Source organism: Phlebotomus papatasi, chromosome 2 (genome assembly GCF_024763615.1).
Source record: "Phlebotomus papatasi isolate M1 chromosome 2, Ppap_2.1, whole genome shotgun sequence".
NCBI lineage: Eukaryota > Metazoa > Arthropoda > Insecta > Diptera > Psychodidae > Phlebotomus > Phlebotomus papatasi.
Genome location: NC_077223.1, coordinates 10,395,074 through 10,419,122, shown reverse-complemented (window position 1 = coordinate 10,419,122; position 24,049 = coordinate 10,395,074). Strand labels below are relative to the sequence as shown.

The window sequence follows — 24,049 nt, the reverse complement described above, 5'->3', positions numbered from 1 at the left end:
ACTTTCTACTTATATCAAATTAATAATATTATTCTTAATTCTATACTTACAAAGGGACTATAGCTATAGGTTTAGGTATAGGACTATAGGTTTAGAACTTTATAATTAAGCTTCAACTAAAATATCATAAAACAATAAGTATGCAATACTTTTTTTATAATCCATCCTGTAGGGAAATTCTGTAATTTTCGTGGCATTGTCACGCGTGAGTTCGAAACCTGACAATGCCATTCGATTTTTTTTTATCATATCATATGAGTTCGAAAATGCAATTAATTGATCTTTTAATGAAATCCCTTTACTTGATGATTTTATTAAAACACAGCACGTCTTGGTTGATTTGTTTAACAAAATTCATTGTCATTTGAATTGCCAGAAATCTCAAATATGTGACTTCTGACAATGCCACGTGAGCTGAAATGGCAATGTCACGGTTACAGAATCGCATTTTCGAAAAAGCTCTCCTAAGATCCGAACGCAATTTGTCATATGGCATTGCCAGAGCGTTACAGAATTCCCCTTCTGCTCACTTTGTCAATCATTCATACAGGATTTGAATAATAACTCCATTTTATATCACAACTTCACTTTAGTACATCACTACTAAACAGTTGTACTAAAATTCCTCAATGTAAAGGTACAATGTAAAGATAAGATCCTCCATAAAAGGCCGTTTAAAAATGTTCCGAATATAGCCGTTCCCAAATTTATGATTTCAAGAAATAATCTAAAATTATAAAGTGTACTAAATTTTCTGTATTGCCTAATTTTTCTTTATTAAATTTTGAAAGACTAGTAGACCAGAAAAAAATTAATATCGAACAGATAACTGTGATTAAATCTTCAAAATAAGTAATTACACAATTAGTCCTTAATACTTGATTATTATGCAGTTGTACTAAATTTCTTAAAATCAAAGTAAAATAATAGGGTAGGACAGGATAATTCGGAATCATATCTATTTTGGAATTTCGAAATTTTCTCAGTGTTTCAAATGATCAAAGAGTAAAAGTAAACTATGAAAAAGTACTTGTACTTCTTCGTTGTTTTTTTTCCATTTGGCATCTAAAATTGTTAGAAAATCTCAAAGTTCTGAATTAGACATTATTCCAAATCACCCCATCTTACCCTAAATTGTAAAATATTTTCATTTCCCCTCGTTTTCCACACAGGTATTCACGTACTTCTGAAAGATTAACATCGCAAAGAAATACCTTGTATTAATAGCTTGCCCATTTAAGCACTGTTCTTTATTATTTAGTGATTCCAAGATGATGCCTTCTGTAAATTGAATTCGCTGGAATACCCACTCTTAATTGCTCTCTTTTGTGACATTTTGGCTGTCGTGTCTTTTTATGGCTATTTTAAGATCTTGATAACTTCTTCGGCCAATTTTTAATTGCTCAATTTGTGATTTCCAAAAGTCTGCCGTTTTTTTTGGCAAAGGTTGTGGGCTAAAGGTGAAATTGTGAAAGAAGAAACTCTGACTAAAAGTTGTTTGTTTTACATGAATTTAAAATAATTTTTTTTCCAGCAGCATAATCCACGTAAGTTGATTTACGTGGAAAATCAATTTGTGGCCTTATGATCTTTTGTTTGGATGAGGCTTTCATTGGAAAGATGATCCTAATGAATTTCTTTTTAAACTTGTGAAAACAGGGTTAAAGTTGAAGAATCCGGAAATTGGTAAATTGCTGAGAAGAGACTCAAAATTATCTTCAAATGAGCTTCAGCTGATCTTGAAGTTTTGCCGAAAAGATCAGCTTTTGCGTGATCTCTTTACACTTTCGAAGAAACTTTAAGGTGTTCCATTCTTCGTTACGGTCTTCTATCTTGTTTCTAAATATTTTCCACCTCATGGGATTACTGAAGTATGAAAAGACTGTGGATTTTCGACCAAACAAATCCATGGAGAGTTGAAGTTTTCTTTTGACTGGATTAGAGCTTTAGTCATCTGAGATGTTTATTTACCGATAATAATCACTATATGTTGTACCAGAAAAGAAGAAGAGGAAGGTATATCCATAAACTGCACACCTTGGGAGGTGAAGAATAACAAGGTGAAAGGGAGTGAAAACATGAAAAGTCGTTAAGCCACCGAAAGCAGATGAGGGATGATGGTTTTTTTTTTGAAGAGAGGAGAAAAAGCCAAAAATCCAACCAAGTCTCTAATCCTTTTTCCCCATATTCCTTTTGCCAATTTTGTTGTTCTTTCCTTAGGACATCAGCATAGGGAATTCTCATAGCAAAGAAAAAAAAGAGAGGAGGCTCACACGATTAATATCTCGTGTCTTGGCGGTTTTGTCATGAAGGATAATCCCGTTTGGGGTTTTGGTTCCCTTTGGTGTGACATGTTTATGTTGTGATTCCGACATTCGGCGTAAAATGATCCTCACAGAGGATCCTTGGTGACAAAATTGATAGTGGTGAGAAAAGGGAGTAGTACAGAAAAAAAACTTCAAGCTGGAGGATGATTTAAAATGGATTTTAAGGGATTTTTAGGGCCTCTTCTTTACTCCTCAAATTTCCCGCTTAATCTCATGAACTGTAAATTTTAAAATTAAGGCATTAACACATTGACTGACAAAACTTGGAATTGCTTATTGCTTAGCTGAGACACATACCAGAGACGTACCTAAAGTTAAGGGACGTAATGATTGTGAATTATGCATTTTTGAATAGATTTTAATACACAATATTTCCGTACAGAAGTAGATCTTGAAAAATTCGAAAATCTATTTGAAGATCCAAAAAAGAGACTTTCTTACTTCTTAACACTTTCGCAAGGTGGCGGAAGTAACATCCTGTTCGAATTTCGAAGTGCTCAAGTGTCAAAATGTGACGGTCTTCACATTTTTGTGTGGAAAAAAACTGAACAACAACGATTACTGTTCTTGTCCCATTATGCAATCACCCCATAATCACTGAGTAACACTTTTGCCAGCTTTTTAGTGTGATATTTGATAAATTTTCCCCACCTTGTTCGAAAATTTAGTATGAAAATTCGAAATTGAATTTGAATTTTTCGAACTTCAACGACTTTTTGTGCAAATAAAGTTCCATTTACCTTTCATCCAAGACACTATTGGAGAATCAAAATCTACTTGTGATCGAGCTCAATGGGTGCAAACACAAGTAGAGTTTTTTGATTCTCCAATAGTGTCTTGGATAAAAGGTAAATGGAACTCTCTTTGCACAAAAATCCGTTGATGTTCGAAGAATTCAAATTCAATTTCGAATTTTCATACTAAATTTTAGAACAAGATGGGGAAAATTTATGAAATATTGCACTAAAAAGCTCACAAAAGAGTTACTTAGTGATTACGGAGTGATTAAATAATAGGACAGAAACAATAAACTTCGTTGCTTTGTGTTTTTCCTCACTTCGAAATTCGAACATTCTACATTCAAAAGTAGATCTTCGAATTTTTCAAAATCTACTTACGAATGATAAGAATATCGAATTATATCAGAGTGATAGGTTAATTTTCTTTAGGGAAAACTTGGCATTAAAAATGAATGTCGATATGCCTTTGATTAAATTAATTTTCTGCGATAATAACAAAGAAAAGACACACCCCGTGTGCTCACAGATGGAGCTGTCTTAAAAGAAAAGACATTCGAAGATCGGTTTCGAAACCAAAAGAAAGTCATTCTTACTACTCGTTTCTTCCGTGTGGTGGTTACAATAATTCCCTTCCTAATTACTGAGTAACTCTTTCCCCTCTATCAGGTAAGGTCTGAAGACGGTCATCACATTTACAGTGATTACAAAGTTTCTGTTCGTTTAAAATTGCTTTTGTCCATTTAATTATAATCTTACTAATTTTTTTTCTGAAAGAAATTGTAAATAAACGCAGTAAATGTAAATTTAAATGCAGAAAAAGTGTATTTTCGATGCGTACCTTGACACATGTTAACTGTTAGAGGGTTAAGAGATTCATAGACCTTCATTCGGATACAAAATGACAGATGTCCGCATCGTGTTATCCGAAAGGATTTTTTGAGTTTGTTCAATGTTTGTAATATAAGAATAAAATAATTAAAGAATTAATAAAAATATATATTTGGAATATTTTTTTTGTTTTTATGATCAATTTGTTAAACAAAAGCTCTGCAAAATAATTTATTTTCACTATTTAAACTACAATTTAAATTGAAACCTCGTCGAGATGTCATCCGAATAACTCCGATCCGATTAAAGAAGCCCATATTATATAGTACTGAGTTCTTCAAACCTCAGCAATATTTTGATCAAATAGAGTGCCATAGCAAAGACACTTTTAGAGAATCGAACTCTGACTGTGAACGCACCCACTACCCGTCTGACCAGATAAGCGTAAATTAAAGCATGAATTAACCCTTATCTTTCATAACTTACTTTTAAGGAACTCTCATAGAAAATACCCCTTACCAAATATATGTAAACGACACTGTTTTGCGCTCGTAGTGGCGAGCATAGGAACTAATAAAATAGTGTCGCCGGCCGTGTTACTCAGCTGTCACTGACAACATGGATTTTTTCCAAGAGGATTTATTGTTTTTAAAGTTATTTAAAGGTTTTCACTCCCTGTACCCTGTACCCAGTACCCTCTGTCAAACTCGAGATACTTTGTAATGCGAATAGAAGAGCATATGCCACCTTGCAGACTTTATCACAGAATCAGAATCTTTACTTTTGGTTTTTGAACCTGGTTTTCGGAATTTTCAAATTCCCTCTGAAAGCAACACGTTACGTTTTATAAGAAATTGTTTTTGTTTGAAACTGTTTCAGAAACTTCTGTAGTATATTAATCGCGACTTGTTATTTGTACCTCAGACCATCGAACTAGGTCAAATATGGCCAAATATAGAATCGGTGATAGGCGTTTCACGGTTCCAGAACTTTAATACTGAACAAATAATAAATTATTAATATCGGTCTCAATAAATCAAAATTACTTTCTTGTCATAAAGAAAAAAAATTACGTTAAAAGTTTTATATCTGGGTTGTTCGTTGGTATATGTCTCGGCTAATCATTTGCTAATTTTTACGCTTAATACGTCGCAATGTCGTAACTCTTGACTACAGTAGACTCTCGCTAATTCGGCTCTTTTAAGATCGGGCTACTTTAAATTTCGGGCGGCAGTTAAATTCGAAAAAAGTTTGTTAACATTTTTCGAGTTCGATTATGATTATAAAGTGAAGCAAATATGCTCAAATTTGTTATGATTTATTTTAGCTTTGATGTAATTTTGCATTATTAAGAGGTTTTAATGAAATTTATAATTAGCAATAAGCATATAAACTCAATATGAGTATGCAGATGAACAAAAAATCGTTGTATTTCAAACAATTTGCTGACCGAATTTCTCTCTAATTCAGTTGACATTTCGGTCCCAAATGCCCGAATTTGGGAGAGTCTACTGTACAAAGGATCTTAGATTCTTATTCGTGACTGAAAAAATCGCAAACTTAGCAAATTTTAACGAAAATATTTGTAAAGCAATTTTTTTTAAAAGGATATTCTTCATCGAATTTTATATAACTTTTACTTTTGCAAAAACCTTTCATAAAATAGCATTAACAAATCTTTGCTTTTATAAATGCATTGAATCTCAATGATTTCTGAATCAATCCCATAAGGCTGATCTGCAAATCTCTTCTTTTCCAATTTCCATAAATCGCCCATTAATAAATTCAGTCTGTATTCCTTGAGGAGTGAATATCACTTCTGCCACCACGAAAAATCGATAACTTCACACAAATTTGTGTGATAGTGCAAAAATCACCTTCTTGCACATGATCTTCGGATCTCTTTTGGGATTCCATGCTTAGTGGGCACACGAAGATTCTTATTTTTTTTTGCCATCTCCCTCATATTCTTTGGGATCCATCTGAGGTCGCGCGGTATCTTGGCTTTTGTTTTGTGAGCCCCCGCAGAGCCCCCGAGGTCACAGCGGGGTTCCAGGTGATTAGTTCAGGTTATGGGCGAACGGAAAGTGGCTCTGGTTGCGTCTCTCCCAAGCCACATACACACATTTAAATCTCGCGAGGAGGAACATATTCCCTGCCCCAGACAAGAGTAAGAAGATACCCAAGACACCAAAATATCATCCGTCTCATTCACACAAGTCAGCAAGAAATTGGACAGACTCGATCAGCATGCATGAATGATTGTTCGTAAAGTGTGAAATGCTGTTCTCACAGTTGTTTCCTCAACTCCTCGCCCAGATTGCAGGGCTCTTGTTTTTCCCTTTTTGTTATTTTTTTTTATTATTTTCTTATTTCTTTCCCTCCTTCATCTTCTGTTTTGCCTTGAGTCTTTTGCCTTTGAGCCGCCCTTAAAAACAACCACAAAACAATCGTCATTTCTAACCACCGGATCGCTTCTTGGGATTTCTTTAGCTGTTTCTGCCTGATCACCGTTCTGCATCCCTTTTCACCGCAATTACCCAGACATCATCCATCAAGAGTCGCTTTGAGAAATTAGCCAAATCATTAGGATGTGAATATATCGGTGGAGATTTAAGATTGAAGGATTGCGGTGGCGTCAGACGTAAACGTGTAACCGAGAGACGTTCAATAATTGTGATAATTTTTAACTCTCTACTAAAGAGTAAATTCCTGATAAATACTTAAGAACGTCTTTTGTGATTAATTTGCAGATTTTCTTCTATTTTAAAAGTGTCTCGGCTAGATTATTACACTTTGGCTGTACTGACTAAAGTTTGATTCTCCAATAGTATCTTGGATAAAAAGTAAAAGGAAATCTATTTGCACAAAAAGTCGTTGATGTTCGAAAAATTCAAATTCAGTTTCTAATTTCGAAAATTTATGAAGCATTACGCTGAAAAGATCGCAAAAAGATACTCAGTGATTATGGACTGATTAAATAAGATAAGATCTACACATATTGACACCTAAGCACTTCGAAATCAAGAAGTAAGAATGTCTTTTTTTTGGCTTTTCAAATGGATTTTCGAATTTTTCAAACTCTACTTGTGAATGGTAAGTTTGTGATGTCTTTATACGGATGAATTTCGAAATGCATTCCACTACTGTACTATATACTGGTGAATCTCGGGAATCCTCCCCCATGGTTCGTTTCTGAGATAAATTGCCTGTCTTTCTATTATAAATTTCCTAAGCTTGCCCTAACTAAAATATAAAATCTGGCAAAGACTTTATATTTTATTTGAAAAAGTTTCGAACTTCATTTACTCAGTGCTTCAATAATTTATAATGCAATCAGACCTTGAATTCTTTGCTCAGGAATATAGCGGTTTCGTGAAATTTTGCCTGGAAGCAGCTTTCTCTTCCACTGTGTATCAGAAAACCATGAATATGTATGTGAGTTTACGAGAGAAAGAAGATGTATTTTGAAAAACAAAGAAAACAACTGATTTGAAACTGCATGAATGTCAAAATGTTCGAACATTAACAAGCGGAATTTTCGAAGAGGTAAATTTTTTTGGCCGAAAGGCAGAAATGCAACAGGCTTCACACTTTTGTTTCGAAATGGATGTTTCGAATCAAAATGAAAAATTCGAACTAAGTTACCATTGTTCTTGTCACAACTTGATCAGTGTGCCAGATTCTGTGTATTCACAATTAAAGTTTAAAATTTCGGAAATCAATTTCAAAAGAAAAAAAAATTAAAACTTTTAGATAATACCGCTCTGTTCGAATTTCAAAATGTCTCGAGACTCAACAATGTTTTAATTTTAATACGGAAAAAATCAAAGCAACTAAGTTCGTAATATTCCTCTTCCTATAATTCTAGAGATTACCCCTGAGTAAGTACTTTAAGAGCTCTTAACGGTGACGTATGAATAATGTTCACAAACTTATTCCGAAAATCGAAACAAAATCGTCTAACTTAATTATTAAATTATTTACTGAACAATAGCTATCTTCATTATCAGATATTTTCTAACAAGAAGAGTTTACGAGAGAAAGAAGATGTATTTTGAAAAACAAAGAAAACAACTGATTTGAAACTGCATGAATGTCAAAATGTTCGAACATTAACAAGCGGAATTTTCGAAGAGGTAAATTTTTTTGGCCGAAAGGCAGAAATGCAACAGGCTTCACACTTTTGTTTCGAAATGGATGTTTCGAATCAAAATGAAAAATTCGAACTAAGTTACCATTGTTCTTGTCACAACTTGATCAGTGTGCCAGATTCTGTGTATTCACAATTAAAGTTTAAAATTTCGGAAATCAATTTCAAAAGAAAAAAAAATTAAAACTTTTAGATAATACCGCTCTGTTCGAATTTCAAAATGTCTCGAGACTCAACAATGTTTTAATTTTAATACGGAAAAAATCAAAGCAACTAAGTTCGTAATATTCCTCTTCCTATAATTCTAGAGATTACCCCTGAGTAAGTACTTTAAGAGCTCTTAACGGTGACGTATGAATAATGTTCACAAACTTATTGTGCAAATGTTTCGAAAATCCCAGATATTTTGCGCGAATAGTGTGTCATTTAACTTTTAGCCGAGATACTTCGGGAGAATAAAACTTCAAGAATGAAATTCCAGCAATGAACATATGAGCACAGACTATTTATTTTAGCCAAGGCACACTCAGTTGGATTATAACAAACAGTAGGAAATTTTATCTCAGAAGCAAACCACTGGGAAAGATCTGATGAGATTTTGCGATGAATTTCAATGCTAACCCAAGAAGCAAAATAGCTGCCTTATAGAACCAAGTATCAGACAAGTCTTTTAGTGCACTTTTAAAAGGCTTAAAGTAAGAATTTTCTGTTAAAATTCCTATAGAAGCTCTTAAGATCCTTAAGAGTGCGCCATTTTACTTATAGTAATCTCAGTGATGCAACCAAGAGTGTTATAAGCAAATAAAAAGATTTTAGGTTCTATAATGCCTTTCTTAGGGAATTTTACAAGACTACATTAAGAAAAAATTGCTTCTTGGGAAATGTCCTCGTTTAAACTGGTTCTGAACATTTTACTGCTCAAACTCAAAGAGGGAGAAGTTATAATTGTTATTTTTTTTAAACTTGTCCCGTCCTGGAGCTTAAACGGTAAGAAATATCAACTTCCAGTCTTCGGTGACCTCCAGTAATGAAACAATGTCTCCAGGCGTTCCCCCCCCCCCCCAACCCTGCATCTTCTCCAATACCATGTTTTTTGGTTTTTCTCAAAATTGGAACAAGCTTTTTCAATGATTTTCGGATATGTTTTAGAGATAGTCCAGGCGAACATATCGTCCAAACATACCTATGACCGGAAAATGCGCCATTTTGAATTATTGATGAACAAGTTAATCACTTTTAAAGCTCATTTTCTAAACGATTTAATTAAATTTGGATTTTTTGGAAAGGTATTGAAATTTCAAACTCGGCTGCATCGGTCTTCATCGCTAGTGAATCGGTTAACTACCAATAATTGAATATTTTTAACGGTAAGAGATATCGGCATCTGGACTTCGATGACCTCTTCATAAGTGGACATTATTCTCAAAATTTACCTAAGCTTCCTTTTTGAAAATATGTAATTTACCTAATCTTTCCGTACAGAAGTAGATCTTGAAAAATTCGAAAATCTATTTGAAGATCCAAAAAAGAGACTTTCTTACTTCTTAATACTTTCGTAAGGTGGCGGAAGTTACATCCTGTTCGAATTTCGTAGTGCTCAAGTGTCAAAACGTGACGGTCTTCACATTGTTGTGAGGAAAAAAAACTGAACAACGACTTTTACTGTTCTTGCCCCAGTATTTAATCACTACATAATCACTGAGTAACTCTTTTGCGAGCTTTTTAGTGTGATATTTGATAAATTTTCCCCAACTTGTTCGAAAATTTAGTATGAAAATTCGAAATTGAATTTGAATTCTTCGAACTTCAACGACTTTTTGTGCAAATAGAGTTCCATTTACCTTTCATCCAAGACACTATTGGAGAATCAAAATCTACTTGTGATCGGGCTCAATATCTTCAACGTGACAAGTACCTAATAAGAATTATACAAGTTTGAATATTTGATGTTAAAAGCCTGTAACTTCCTTAAAATTGGCATAAAATGAACCTTTTGAAAGATAATTGTTATGCAAAAGGCTTATAAAAGAGTTTATGAACATCCAGATATGCATCTTTCAGAATTTTGTTATTTAAATTAAGAAACAGATCTCGAAATAAATCTTAAATTCTCCCTAAATTCCTTCCATGGCTGTGCTTGGAAACGTTAGCAAGAATGGAAAATATCGATCGATGTTTTAAATTCAGAGAATATAGCTTTCTTTGGTAGAATGAGTACATCGTCTTGAAATTCGCCATTTCAACCCTCCATGGCATTTTTCATTCTCATCCCCCAGCCGGAAAATTCACCAAACCCCCGGGAAAAGCGTCTGAGGAGCGCGCAGTCACACAAAATGGAGAGTATTCGCACAAACTCTAAGAGCCTGCCGAGAGCTTTTGTCATGCACAATATTTCTACAGGGCAGAGGGAAAAGTCTGCGAGGGAAATGGAAAATGTGTAGGGTGGTGAAGTTTTATTCCTTTTGGGGCTGTTTTTTTTGTGTTTCCTTCATATGTGTGCACAAAATGGGAAAATTCTGAAAGAAGGGAATTTTGGCATGCGCTGTAGATTTTTGCTTGAAATGGCATGAGGATGGCTTCCGAGAGACGAAAGGACCTGAAAGGGGATTCTCTTTCCCCATTGGCTATGTCAATTCAATATTCTTTCTCAGGGGGGTGAAAGTTCAGTGTTTTTTTTTGTCAAAGTCGCTAAAAAAAATCTTTGAAGTCTTGCTGGAAGCACCGAGGGATTTATTCTAAATGCAAAAGGACTTACCCGTAAGGGATGCTGGAGGACCGGCTGCCTTCATCTGTGTGTAGTCATCTTTGCACATAAATCTATTGTCATCCAGCACGTAGAGGTGCTCCCCCGTGCTCAGCTGCTTCCTGCAGACGCAGCACGTGAAACAATTGAGGTGGAACACCTTATCCCGTTGACGCCTCACGAGATCCGATGGAGCTATGCCCTGGCCACATCCGCTGCACTTTGTGCCGTAGCGTCTGCAAGAGACAGGGTTTATTTGTAGGGCAGAAGCAAGGATATTTCAGACATTTTTCTTTCTCACCGAAAAAAGTCATTTCTGCAGTAGAGCTTCGCCTCGCGGCTGAAGCATTTGTCCGTGAGGGGTTGAAGGCATTCACAGCATCTCACACAGGATGCATGCCATCCACGTTCTAACACATTGAGTAGGAATTTGTCCAGGATGGGCTTATTGCATCCCGCACAGGGGTCTCCAACCCCCACAGGAGGCTCGGCACGACCTTCAAGAAAGGAATTAAAGGAAATGAGAAATTTAAGAAGACTTCAGTTTGTGGAACTTTCATCTTCAATAAGTTTCAAGGGTTTCAAGTTTGCTGAATTTATCTTCTGACATTTCTAAAATACAGTTGAGAATCTTCTTAATTCATTAGGAGATAATATATGGGAATAATGTAAATATATACCGTTTTCTTTTGATACTTTTTCGTATATTCCTTGTGCACTATTTCCGATCATAATACTACTTCCTGTCTCAAATAAAAATGAGGAATTGTTACCTTTAACATTTCATCCTTAACCGATTTTTTCTTGGAACACCTTGGTTAATTCTATTACTTAACAAACATAAATGTAAAAGTATTCTTTTCAAAAATTGAAGTATCTTCTTTAAGACCTCAAAATTGTTAATGACTGAAAATATATTCTTCTGTTTATATTCAAACTAGATAACTAAGATTTTCATTTATAAAATTATATTTTATCATTAGTTTTTAATAAAAATCTTTTTAGTAATTGGCAATCATTGTCCTATTAATTAAAGATATAGTAAATATATTGAGACTAGTCTCTTCCCTTAAGTCCTTGCAATAAAGGAAGTAAAACACACCCTATCCTTGGGTATCAATCAACAATCAGTCAGCAGTCAGCAATGTTTAGTCTGATTCTTGTTAGCATCCTGCGAAGGAGAGCAAATTAAAATATGTGCTCTAAGTCTGAAAAGACTTATCCTTTCATAAATTTTCTCCCAGGATCCATAAATATATAAATAAAATTAAATAATTAATTTTTACGTAATTAATTCTTTAAATTATATTATAGTCCATATCCATGTTTATCCTGAACATCTTCTGCTTATATTCAAAACAAATCACTGAGATTTTCATTTTTTCTGAGACTTTTATAAATATTAGAATTTACATAGGGAAACTGGGGCACCACCAAACACGGGGTAGCACCAAACACGGGGTAGCACCAAACACTATTTTTTATTACTAAACTACTTGGACTATTTCGACCATTTCTTCAGTGGATAAGCATACCTTAAATTGCCTATAAATTTCTTTAAGTCTTATCTTCTGAATTCGAATATCTAATTAAAAAATCGTAGTGTTTGGTGCTACCCTGTGTTTGGTGGTGACCCAGTTTCCCCTATTTATAAAATTAAATTTTACAATTTATTCTTTTTAAAATCATTAGTTTAATAAATGGTATACCGGTTTCAAGAGTTTTTCCGAAAGAAAATTTCACGTAGTTTACAACAATTTTTCGTTATCTGCAAGAAATTTTCTAGCAAAATATTTCTATGATTTCTAGGTTTATCAACGGATTGCTTTAATTACACTAATTACAGTATTAAAGATAATTCAAATTATTTCTCAATATTCTTTTTAAAGAATACACTATTAAAAATAATTCGAATATTTACCGGGTAAAAGCTAAATTTTTTGACTGCCCGTAAATACCAAAAATAACATCTCCAGAAAAAACTCTTCCTTTATCACTTTTTTAAAATTTTGCACATTAATTAATCACTAAGTATTATCCCAAGAAACTTCCACAAACACTTTTCTTATTTTTCCAGGAGTGAAACAAAAAATTTTCATGAAAAACAATCTCTAATCATAATGGTTTCCTTCAATAATTCTGTGAAAAATGACTTTGATAAATTTTGTTCCAATATGCAGCGAGTGATTTCATTCAAAAATTCTTGATGAAAATTACTTTGATTTGGATTTTTTTTTTTTTTGAAGAAATTGCCTACAAATTAGACAAATTTTCTTCAAAACCAATCTTTTTCTCAAAAATCCTTATCATTTGTTAACCCATTCAGTCAATGTAGCAGAAATACTTGAGATAGAATTTTCATATTTTGTGATTAGTTTCCTACAGATTAATAGATGAATTTTTTGAAAACAAAAAAGATTATCTATTATGGAGGCGCGGGGAGCCCTGCCAAAGACACGTCTTAACGGTCACTCAATTTAAATTCTTTACATTAATTCATTACAAACTCTATTGCTTTAGATAGAGTAACTATCCAAGAAAAAACATTGGCAACCAGAATTCAAATCAGGACAGAGGAAAGAGGCCAATTTTAACAAATTCAACGGGATGTCGTTTTTTCCGTCCGCCATTTTGAGCGAAAAATTTGCATGACCTTCCGCGAAGCAAGAAAACAATAACAAAATGTGTTTTCATCTCAGTCGGACTATTTTTCTCAAGTAATTGAATAACCAATGTTACTAAAAATCCATTCCCGACAGCAATTCGGATAGTAATTGCTCAGGAATAAATCATCAAAATCACTCAATTTGCGTATGATGTATAATACCATGGTTGGGTTAATGGAATAAAAGTAGAGTGATTCGCAATTCAGCGATTCGAGCGGCATTTTGATGATTTTTCGATTTTTTTTATTATTACAGAACTACAGCATTTGCGAATCCCCAGAAATTTTAAGTATGATAGTTGCGTTTAAGAACAAGAATGGTACATTGCGCTAAAAGAACATGTTAAAACAAAACAACCCGAGGAAAGTCAGAAGATTATACTAATAAAATGTTATTTCTTTATCACAATGTGTTATTGAAATAAAGTGTAATGCCCAACGCACAATAAGTATTGTCTGTAAACATGTTTTCAAAATTTCATACAAGAGAGAGCGAGATGACTAGATCTCGCTTTCATTCACTCTCACTGAAATGTCAAACACATGTTTACAAAAAAAAGTTATTGTGCGTTGGGCATAATAGTGGCAGTTTAAAAATAAAAACGGAAAAATAAATATTTTAAAAAACGAGAAAAAAGTTTAGGTTTTGTTTTCAGTCTTTACTGATTCAAAGATTTATTACGTCGGATAGAACTTATCAAAAAAATTGGAAGATCAAAACTTTGAAACCAATGAAACACAAAATTGACAATAAACGTGTGAAATGTGAAGCGGTTTCGAATAGGCTCGATTTGGCTTACAACTTCAAATGCCTTCAAAAGTCTTTGATATGGATATTCCGAGCACTCATAGCCGTAGATTTCCTGACAGAAAAGCCATTCGAAGATCGGTTTCGAAAACCAAAGAATACAATTTTGTTTCTCGTTTCGTCCGCGTGGTGGGTTAAGTTTAATTTCTGTTCGGATTTCGAATAGTTTTGAGTGTTGACATACATATGTAAGTCTTCACGCTGGTTACAAAAAAAAATAAAATTTGCAAAATAGCTCTTTAAAACTTCTTAGTGTGATATTTCGTAAATTGTTATAGCCTTGCAGGTTTGTATGAAAGTTCGAACTTCTGTTTGAAACTTTAAATATTTCGATATCAACAAAAGATTTTTGTAGAATTAAAATTCTGGCTGTGATCATACCAATTCTATCACTAAAATAATTATGTTTTCAAATTTTATATAGGTTGATGTCACAGTACAGCTTGTAGGTTACAATGAGACTGTATAATTTTATGAATAAAACGAAAAATTTCCAATTGGCAAATTGATCAGATATGAACATAATAAATTGGAATATTAAAATAGTTAGGTATAGGGTAAATGTGCCAAATTCCGGTCAGCTTGCAATTTCGGCCACCTTTTTTGTTCCTCGAATTTCCATGAACTTTTTGATTTTACGTACTCTAGAGATTATACAATGCAAAAGAATAACAAAAAATGTAGCTTTGACAAACGAGATGATCTGAAAAATGCATTGGAAGAATTCCTGAAGGTCAAGGAACTATGAGAATGAAGGTGGCCGAAATAGGGCACCAAAGCTATGTCTATGTTTTATTCATTTTAAAATGTATTAAGAATGATTTTAGAGTAAATAAAGACGGCAAGCTCTTTACAAAGTTCCAAGCAACACTCTTTCAGAAGAAAGAATAAAAAAAAATCAATTTGTATTTAAAATATTACATTTCAAACTTGAGACTTTGACGCTTGCATGCAACTATGCCGATATTTGGCACACTTACCCTATTAAAATGCTAGTAAATATCAAATAGATTAATTAAATAAATAAAACATTTTCAAAACCGACAATTACGGAAAAACAAATCTATTTATAACACACGTTAATCAAATAATATGGCTATTCTACTTTTCGATTATCCTCATGTCTATAAAGTCATTGTACTGCTGTCTGTAATTGCAAAATTACTGCTTGCAAATTAAATTCGTTCTATTTTTAAAAATCTGAAGTAATCAAATCAAACTTGAATTTAAAGACTAGAAGGAGATTTCCGCGCCATCTTACGTTGTACTAAATAACTTCTACTTTAATTGTAAATATCACACTACACACAATTTCGATGGCAAAAAGATTGAAAGAATTGTGTCAAAATCAATAATATATGTAAGAAGTTGTATAGAACTATTACATAATTGATAAGATATTTTTTTTATGTTATTCTTGTTTATTTACAGTGAAAAGTTCAATTTGTTATAGTTTCCGGTTCTTCTTGATAAGAATTATTTGGAGAATGTATATGATGCCTCATGACAAATTAAGAAATTTATGCATTTGAAGTGATTTACATTTTCCAACTGCAATTACATGGATTTCTTTTCAGGTTTTAGAATGAAAACAGTGTGAAAATTCCATCCATTTCTCGAAATTTTCCTCATACGTACCCAGAAAAAAATCAAGCATGAAATTTTACGATATTATCGCTGATTTTACAAGGATAATTAATGACTAATGCTGCATTTGAGGTGGATCAAAACACAAACACTTTTCATGCAGATCTCCCGCCAAAAGTGACTAATTAATATTTACGATGGTCTGTCAGACAGATATAATCGTAAACTTCCAATATTTTCCTTCACAGAAAAATTCGTGGGAATTTGAACTTGAAGCTTATCTCAATGACAAAATATTGCTTACATTGGGACAGATTTTCCTAATCCCTTGTAACTTTTTGACAACAAATTTTATGTGACATTAAAGTTATAAATGAACGGAAGTTGGTAATCATAATTCTTATTATAGATGAAAATTAAACCAAGCTATAGAAAATTTGAAATTGAAATAGTTTCAAACGCCAAAGTAATTAAGCCATTTTGAGAAGCATTCAATTGAAAATCAATCGATATTTCTCCAAACTTTCCCATTAAATTTTTAGCTGTACATTCCAATAGTCGGAGGGAGCTTTTGTGTAAAGTTGGACAATCGAGGAGTCACGCACTGAATCGTCTGCTAAATGAGCTTTTGCCAGCCACACGTCATTTGGAGTATAAACAAAAGGAAGCCGGTTGGGGGTGGATTCCCCTTTTGAAAGCTCACTGAAGCTCATACAAACTAAATTATGCTGGCGAGAGAATTCAATGTTTGGTCAAGTGTTTTAAAGCTCAGCACTGCAAAAGGGCTTTAAAGACTTTTTGGTTACATTTACTTCTTCAACAAAACTTACTGACATTTTCTCCAACATTGAGGTGTCTTATTTGAATTTCTCTTGGCATTTTCTTATGCAAATCCTATTCAGAGGATTCCATTTCAATTTAAATGCTACAAGCCATGCTTTTATATTTAAACAGACGGGTCCTCAACCTCTGAATTCGACTTCAAGTGAATTTTGGTCATTTGCAATTTTAGTCACGTCTCCAGATGAAGAAGCTATATACAGGGAAGGATAACTTTAAAGCTCGCACCCTCAAGCTTCAGAAACAACCAGAAGACGAACCCTCTGTCTTTTCCTTTTGGCACTTTTCGCGTGTTGAGGCAGAATTTTCATGAAAGCAGTGAGTTGAATTGCAATTGATGGGCAAGATCATAAATTACCACGTCACACAAGACCCACCATCAATCAATCACAAGAACGTCGAATTTGTGCCCAGGAGGTTTTTCTGGGCTGAAGAAGAAAAAAATGCCACCATCTCCACGATTATCATTAAACGGGTGCTCAGACAAAATGCTAATGAGGCTCCCGGAGCGATTCCAGTGCAACTGAAAGATGGTCAAGTGCGATCTGCACTCTATAAGTCACTGGCCGACGGACATTCTGAAAGTTGCATCCTCTTAAACAGTCTTCATACTAAAGACTTAAGACCTCAAACTATCTTTATACGGGCTTCAGACCTAAAACCTAACCATATGGCTTACCCAAGAAGCAAAATAGCTGCCTTATAGAACCAAGTATTAGACAAGTCTTTTAGTGCACTTTTAAAAGACTTAAAGTGAAAATTTTCTGTTGGAATTCCTATAGCAGCTCTTAAGATCCTTAATAGTGCGCCACTTTACTTATAGTAATCTCAGTGATGGAAGCAAGAGCGTTATAAGTAAATAAATAGATTTTTGGTTCTATAGTGCCTTACTTAGGGATTCTACAAGACTATTTTAAGAAAAAAATGCTGCTTGGGTAACTACTCTAATTTCTTATCAATTAAGATTTTTTGGAAGAAATAATTTAGGATTGAATTATTAGGGACAAATTACCAATTAGATATTGAAAAGGGAAGAAAATAGGTTGATATTTGGGATTTTGAGACCTTCGGAAACTGAGCTGAACCTCTAGTCTGAAGACGGTCTTAGCACTAATTTATCTACATGAATTTACGTATTTATTTATTTAAGAATTAATAAGGGATTAAGAAAAAAATACAATTCGCTTTGTTGCTTAAGAATTCTACACTTTCAGGAACTGTCATAAATCCCTAGTCCAGAGGTGTGCAAAAACCGTTGAAACCGAATTAACGTCAAAATAAGTTTGTTATACAGTAGACTCTCTCTCAATTGGGCATTTGCGGCAAAATGTCATCCGGTTTATCGATAAATTTGGGCGTCAAAGCCTTTGTAAATTCCACAAAAAGCACTCAATTGTAAAGAATCACGATAAAATAGGAAGAACTACAGCGAATTTGAGTAAATTAGCTTCATAATTAAACGTGAAAATTGACAACAAAATATTTCGCCCGATTGAAAAAGAGCCGATTGAGCCAGAGTCTACTGTAGTAGCGTTTTGACCATTGACGTACAGTGCTGTCTCTCTATATGCACACTCTCTATATGCACAGCTTTTGTGTCGGTTGCATTCAAAATCAATTTGTTTACATTTTGACAAAGTACTAAAGAAAATTATTTTCTTGGTAACTAATTTTTCTTGTTTTTAATTTTCTTAATTTTATTTTTTCTGTCTCATATTATATTTAAAATAACACGGGAAAATCTAGAACAATAAAAAAATGATAATTTATTAAAAGAAAGAAAAAAACCGTTGGGAATTTCAAAAAAAGTTGTGCATATTCAGAGAGAGAACTGTCAAAAAAAGTACCCAAACTGTGCATATAGCGAGACAGCACTGTACATATTTCATTTGACGTTTATTCGGTTTCAACGGTTCTTGCACGCCTCTGCCCTAGTCTATACCGCTTTGTAAACCTGGGATTAGAATTGAGACTTAAACAATAAATTAAATAACCCGAGAATTATTTCACAGAGATCATAGCTAATGGTGCTATTCCAATAAAAAATGAAAAGGGGGAATCTTTCTCTTGAACATTTTTTTAACACATGACTGTTCTTATGTGATTCTGCGTTATCGATTTTTCTTTGTTTTGGTTTCTGTCACGAATGTTTTCCCCAGCCATCACTGGCTCTGTTTAGTAATAAATTTTCAATGAGACAAAACCACATTAAAGTGAAGCCCCAACCCAAACCTGTACGAAAATCTGCCGGAATCCTAAAGTGCAAGATAACGTACTCGCCGCTGTAGCGCTGATTGTTTTGTCATTTCAAATTTCGATATTCCGTCATACTTTTAATCGTCAACAACAGTGTGTATACTCAGCTTTTCGTTATCCGGCACTTTGATATCCGGGTGACATCTGCCAAACACTGACAATTGACGTATTCAAAACGTTTTTTACAAAACATGCAGTTTTTCCAAAGTGAATTAATGTGTTATTTTCATTTTATCAAAGTTTTTGGCATACAATCGTGCTACAAAATAAAACATAAACACATTAATTAATTAATTAATTAATTAATAACACGAAGAAGATTCTTTTGTTTTTGACAGAAAATAAATTCACACAGCACAAAATGTCAAAACCGTTAACCAGATTCAAAAAACCTAAATTTCATTCTGTCCCCACGTCGGATAACGAAGAGTAGTGTATAAACGTTTGCTCCAAAAAGTGAATTTTTGATTTTTTTTTGTGGATTTTCAGGATGAGTAATATAATACAATAATAATAATAATTGATATAATATAATAAAATATTGAAAAAACACTAGTGAAAATTGGTTCTAATTCAGACTTTACATGAAACTTTCCTCACATAACCTCAAATTTTACATTTTAAATCCAACTGTTATTCAAATTTGAGTTCATGTTTGAGGAACTCTACTGTACGATTCTAATTGTGAAAAAGTAATACATACATTACATAATAATAACTTTTGATATAAAAACTTACACCACTTTTAACCGCTTATCCCTATTGAAGTTGCTTTAAAAAACTTTCATACAGTGTCCGCTCTCTAATCATGATCGTCGTAATCCTGACGAGTTATCGATGGTTACATTTAAAATAATTTTGAGGTCATGTATGCATGTGTCTTCACCAATGAAAATTAATTATCCTGTGATGTTTTTGTTTAATAAATGAAGTATAATAGCGTAGAATTTTCTAATTATGTCTTTTTAAGCTTCTTTAAAACTTTTATTAAAATTCTAGAAAAAAAATCTTTGTATTATATTTTCGAGATGTTGAACAAATTCAAAAAAATCATCCGGATTACGAAGCGGACTTCTGGCATATTGTCTCCCAATCATCCGGATTACAAAGCGAGCACTGTAATTTAATCATGTCCTGCACAACTTCTTAGCAAATTTGATAATGATTTGTTAATAATTTAAAAAAAAACAATATTCAAAACATTTTTAAATAAAACACATTTTTGACGTTTTATTGTATTTCCACAAAACTATAAAAGATTTGAAATAAACTCATGGATAAGAAATAAATTCTGTCAAAAATTGCGTTTTTGACAGAACTTTGACGTTTCCACCTACAGCAATGTGGACTATTTCCTTTGGCTATATGGACCCGAGTGAGTCCGACAGCCTTACATAAAACAGAAGAAGAAGAAGAAGAAGGACTATTTCCTTCAAAGAAGCAATTTTTGACGAAAATTGCTCCCAATGTGTACAGTCCTTAACAAATCATTTAAACTACTTTGAGAACTGCATAAATTTTTAGGAAGTGAAAATTCCCTTGCGATAAATATTTTAATATTAAAATGCCATATTCAAAAAAAAAATCTAACATTATTTTAACTAATTTTATATATTATTTAGATCTCATAATAGAGTTATCTCTCTTAAAATTATGATGAAAGAAAAACACGAAAAGGAGAAAAAATGAATATTAAATAAAATTGAAAAAGAATGTTAACCTTTCTTTTGAAAAGTGTCGTTTTTTTTATATTTATGTTACTACAGAATAAACAAATAAAAACGGTGTAAAAAAGTCATTCTTGACATTCGCTCAGATGTGAGAAATATGTTCCGATGTTCCGAATAATAAGTTTATGATAACATTTTTTATGTGATAAGCATATAACTTAACTGATGAATCATTCAAAAGAATTAATATGATCCATCCTTTTAAGAAGGATAGCATTAGTTTTATCAGTAAAACAGCTTCGAGGATGATTGTTTTTTTAAAAAAAAATTGAAATTTGTTTTTTTCTTTTATTTCTGTATTAAATAACTCAATTTTTAAGTGACTATAATTTTCTAACGAACCACCAGAAATTAAGTAATTGAGGCATCGTTTTGCAGCTAACATCATCACATGTCAAACGCAATATTAAGTTACTAGATGCAATGTAAATTTACGTATTCTGCACACATTAAACTCCCTCTGGCGATTACACCAGTAATTCATCAGTGAATAGCTTAACAGATCTACTATAAACTAGTAACTCTAGTAGACACTCTAGTATTGGAGATAATTAGTCTTGACACTATTTCGGTTTTAAATCTAGAAACTCTTTAATTTAAATTCGGAAACTTTACGATTTTGCAGTATAGTGACCTATTTCTTCCTTTGACAAATTTGAGAAATGGTTTCCAAAATCAATGCTGGTTTCCGACGATTTTTTAAGAATCACTGATTTTATATTTTTTCAAAAAATAGATAATTTGAAATTATAAGAGCGGAAATTTTTTTTAAATTATTGTTTTTTCGCACATTTTTTAATCTTCAGCATAAGTTGACAAATAATATTCTTTGTGGAAGTATTTCCATTTCATATAATTCCAAGTCCTGAACATCTACTTTTTCTATTCTATGTCGGTTTATAAATTACAATACGATTTTATAAAAATATTAACCGAATTTCTGATTATTACCAAGTAGGGTAAAGTGATATAATTTGGAATTAGTGTTACAAGTTGGACATGGCTTTTTTCTTGATAAATACAGTACAAAATTTGTTTTTAAGCACAAGGAATCAAATTATAAAACTAAAGCATTAAAAATATACAAATAAAAATGAAGTAGGGGAAAGTCCTCTCCCTTCGAACGTTCATGCCTTCGAATAATGTGAATTTCTATTCTTTTCGTAAGAGATTTACACTAAATTATCATGGAATTATCAACAATTGATGATAAGTCAACTAATATTTAATAGAAATGTGTAAGTCTCTTAGGAAAACTAAAAGAAAATTCACATTATTCGAAGGCATGAACGTTTGAAGGGAGAGTACTTTCCCCTATTAAATTTATCAAGACAAAAAGCCCTGTCCAAATTGTACCATTGTCCAACTTGTACAACTTTACCCTATACACCGGCAATTAAGTAAGTCCTACTGGTAAGTATCAGGAATAAGTTAGTTCTCCATGTAAAATTATCCTACAGACTTGAAATAGTACGAAATGGAACCACCGCAAATGATACTGGTAAACAATTTCACAAAGTTCTTAATAAAGACATTAAGATCATAACGCAGAATTTTCCTAAGGTAATTTTATTAAGACCAAAGTAACTTCTAGGACAGATGAGAATGTTGACCACCTTACCTATGTTGTGTTGTGTGTGCTGCAGCACTGATCCAAATGCTAGGAGATCCTTAGCTGGTGGTGCTCTTGCACCAAGGGCGTAGGAGTCCCCCAAAAAGGACGCCAGGGCGACAGCCCTCGGGGGCGCTTTTGTCGCTTCGGTCAAAATTTTGAGTGTCTTTCCACGCTATTCCACACGTGAGAAACACCTTTATATTCTCACACCACGTCCTCCAAATCAACTATCCTTCCCTCTAACTCTCTCACAAAATTAACCCACTGCAATCCTTGGAGTCCCAAGGATTAACACCTCTAGACACGTTCCTCACAATCTATCACACATCCCATCCACTAGGACACTTTGCATCACACACGTTATCACTGCACATCTCACAGTCCAGGTGAGGGATCACTTCCAGGAGTCCCCTTGTGTTTTTCTTCCGGTTGACTCTGAAGAGCGTATTCCGCTGATGTTCCCGGCGCGTACAGCAGACACAGTCCGACTGACTGCACCGAGTCCGGGGCTCATGTCAGATAAGTCGAGAACCGTGAGTGGCCAGCGGCGGTCTCGGCGGCTCAAACACATGGCGCTCTCACCTCGTGTGCCGAACAAGAGCCAGTCGCATGGGAGGGCGTTGCTAAGCAACACCAGGCTCTGGCCTCACTCAATTCTCCAATCACTGAGCACGTCTTCTGGGTGGGAACTGCCTCACCAACTACTACTAGTTTCCACCCAATCTCAACTCAGCCGAGTCACCCTGTTGCTGGGGAAGCTCCTGCAGCTGGAGTATCTCTCTCACATCCCTTGTCTGGCCCATTTTGCATCCCTTACTATCATCCTTCTGCGCTACTCCAGACAGTACCCTTTCTCCCTCACTCTTCAACATCTCAAACCTCCCAAATAGAGTCCTCTCGAGACTCAACTCTCCTACGCATAATCTTTGATCCTCGTACGATACGCGTTGCAATTTTAGAGTGTGGGTCAACATGTGTTCAAAAGCATTTGAAACTGTTATCACTCGTTTCCTTGCAATCGTTAACCCTTCCCAACTTTTATTGAATCGTTATTAATATTTAAAAAAAAAAGTTAAACACAGTGTCCGCTCTCTAATCCGGATCGCCGTAATCCGGACGAGTTATCGACGGTTACCTTTAAAATCATTTTGAGGTTATGTATGCATGTGTGTTCAGCAATGAGAATGAATTATCCTGTGAAGTTTTTGTTCAATAAATGAAGTATAATGGCATAGAATTCTCTAATTTTGTCTTTTTAAACTTCTTTAAAACTTTTATTCTAATTCTCGGAAAAACCTTGTATTAAATTTTCAAGACGTTGAACAAATTCAAAAAATTCATCCGGATTACGAAGCGGACATCTGTCAAATTGTCTCCCAATCATCCGGATTACGAAGCGGGCACTGCACTTCAAAGCACGCACAAATTGTTTTAAAAATTAGAATTGTACTTAACAATGTTAATTGGTAAAAGATGAATAGAAATTTTCATGCAGTATTTCCATAGGGTAAGTGTGCCAAATTTCGGCATACTTGCATGCAAGCGCCATAGTTTCAAGTTTGAAATGTAATATCTTTAATAGAAATTGATTTTTTTCATTCCTTCTACTTTAGGAGTGTTGCTTAGAACCTTGTAAGTTTATCGTCTTTATTTACTCAGAAAATCATTCTTAATACATTTTAAAATGAATAAAAATGTAGACGTAGCCTTGGTGCCCTATTTCGGCCACCTTATTTCTCATAGTTCTTTGCCCTTTA

General features: G+C 33.7%; 1 protein-coding gene across 1 annotated transcript in view; it reads right to left on the bottom strand.

Moving 5' to 3' along the window:
• LOC129805066 (LIM/homeobox protein Lhx1) overlaps nucleotides 1-22,903 on the bottom strand; it is a 77,531-nt gene extending 54,628 nt beyond the window's left edge. Inside the window, exons 1-5 of the mRNA XM_055852886.1 lie at nucleotides 22,875-22,903; nucleotides 22,619-22,784; nucleotides 22,299-22,464; nucleotides 11,093-11,288; nucleotides 10,804-11,027 (exon numbers count right to left, since the gene is read on the bottom strand). Coding sequence (XP_055708861.1) covers nucleotides 10,804-11,027; nucleotides 11,093-11,288; nucleotides 22,299-22,464; nucleotides 22,619-22,784; nucleotides 22,875-22,903 — 781 coding nt within the window. The remainder of the gene's footprint in view (nucleotides 1-10,803; nucleotides 11,028-11,092; nucleotides 11,289-22,298; nucleotides 22,465-22,618; nucleotides 22,785-22,874) is intronic.
• Between the last annotated feature and the right edge of the window lie 1,146 nt (nucleotides 22,904-24,049).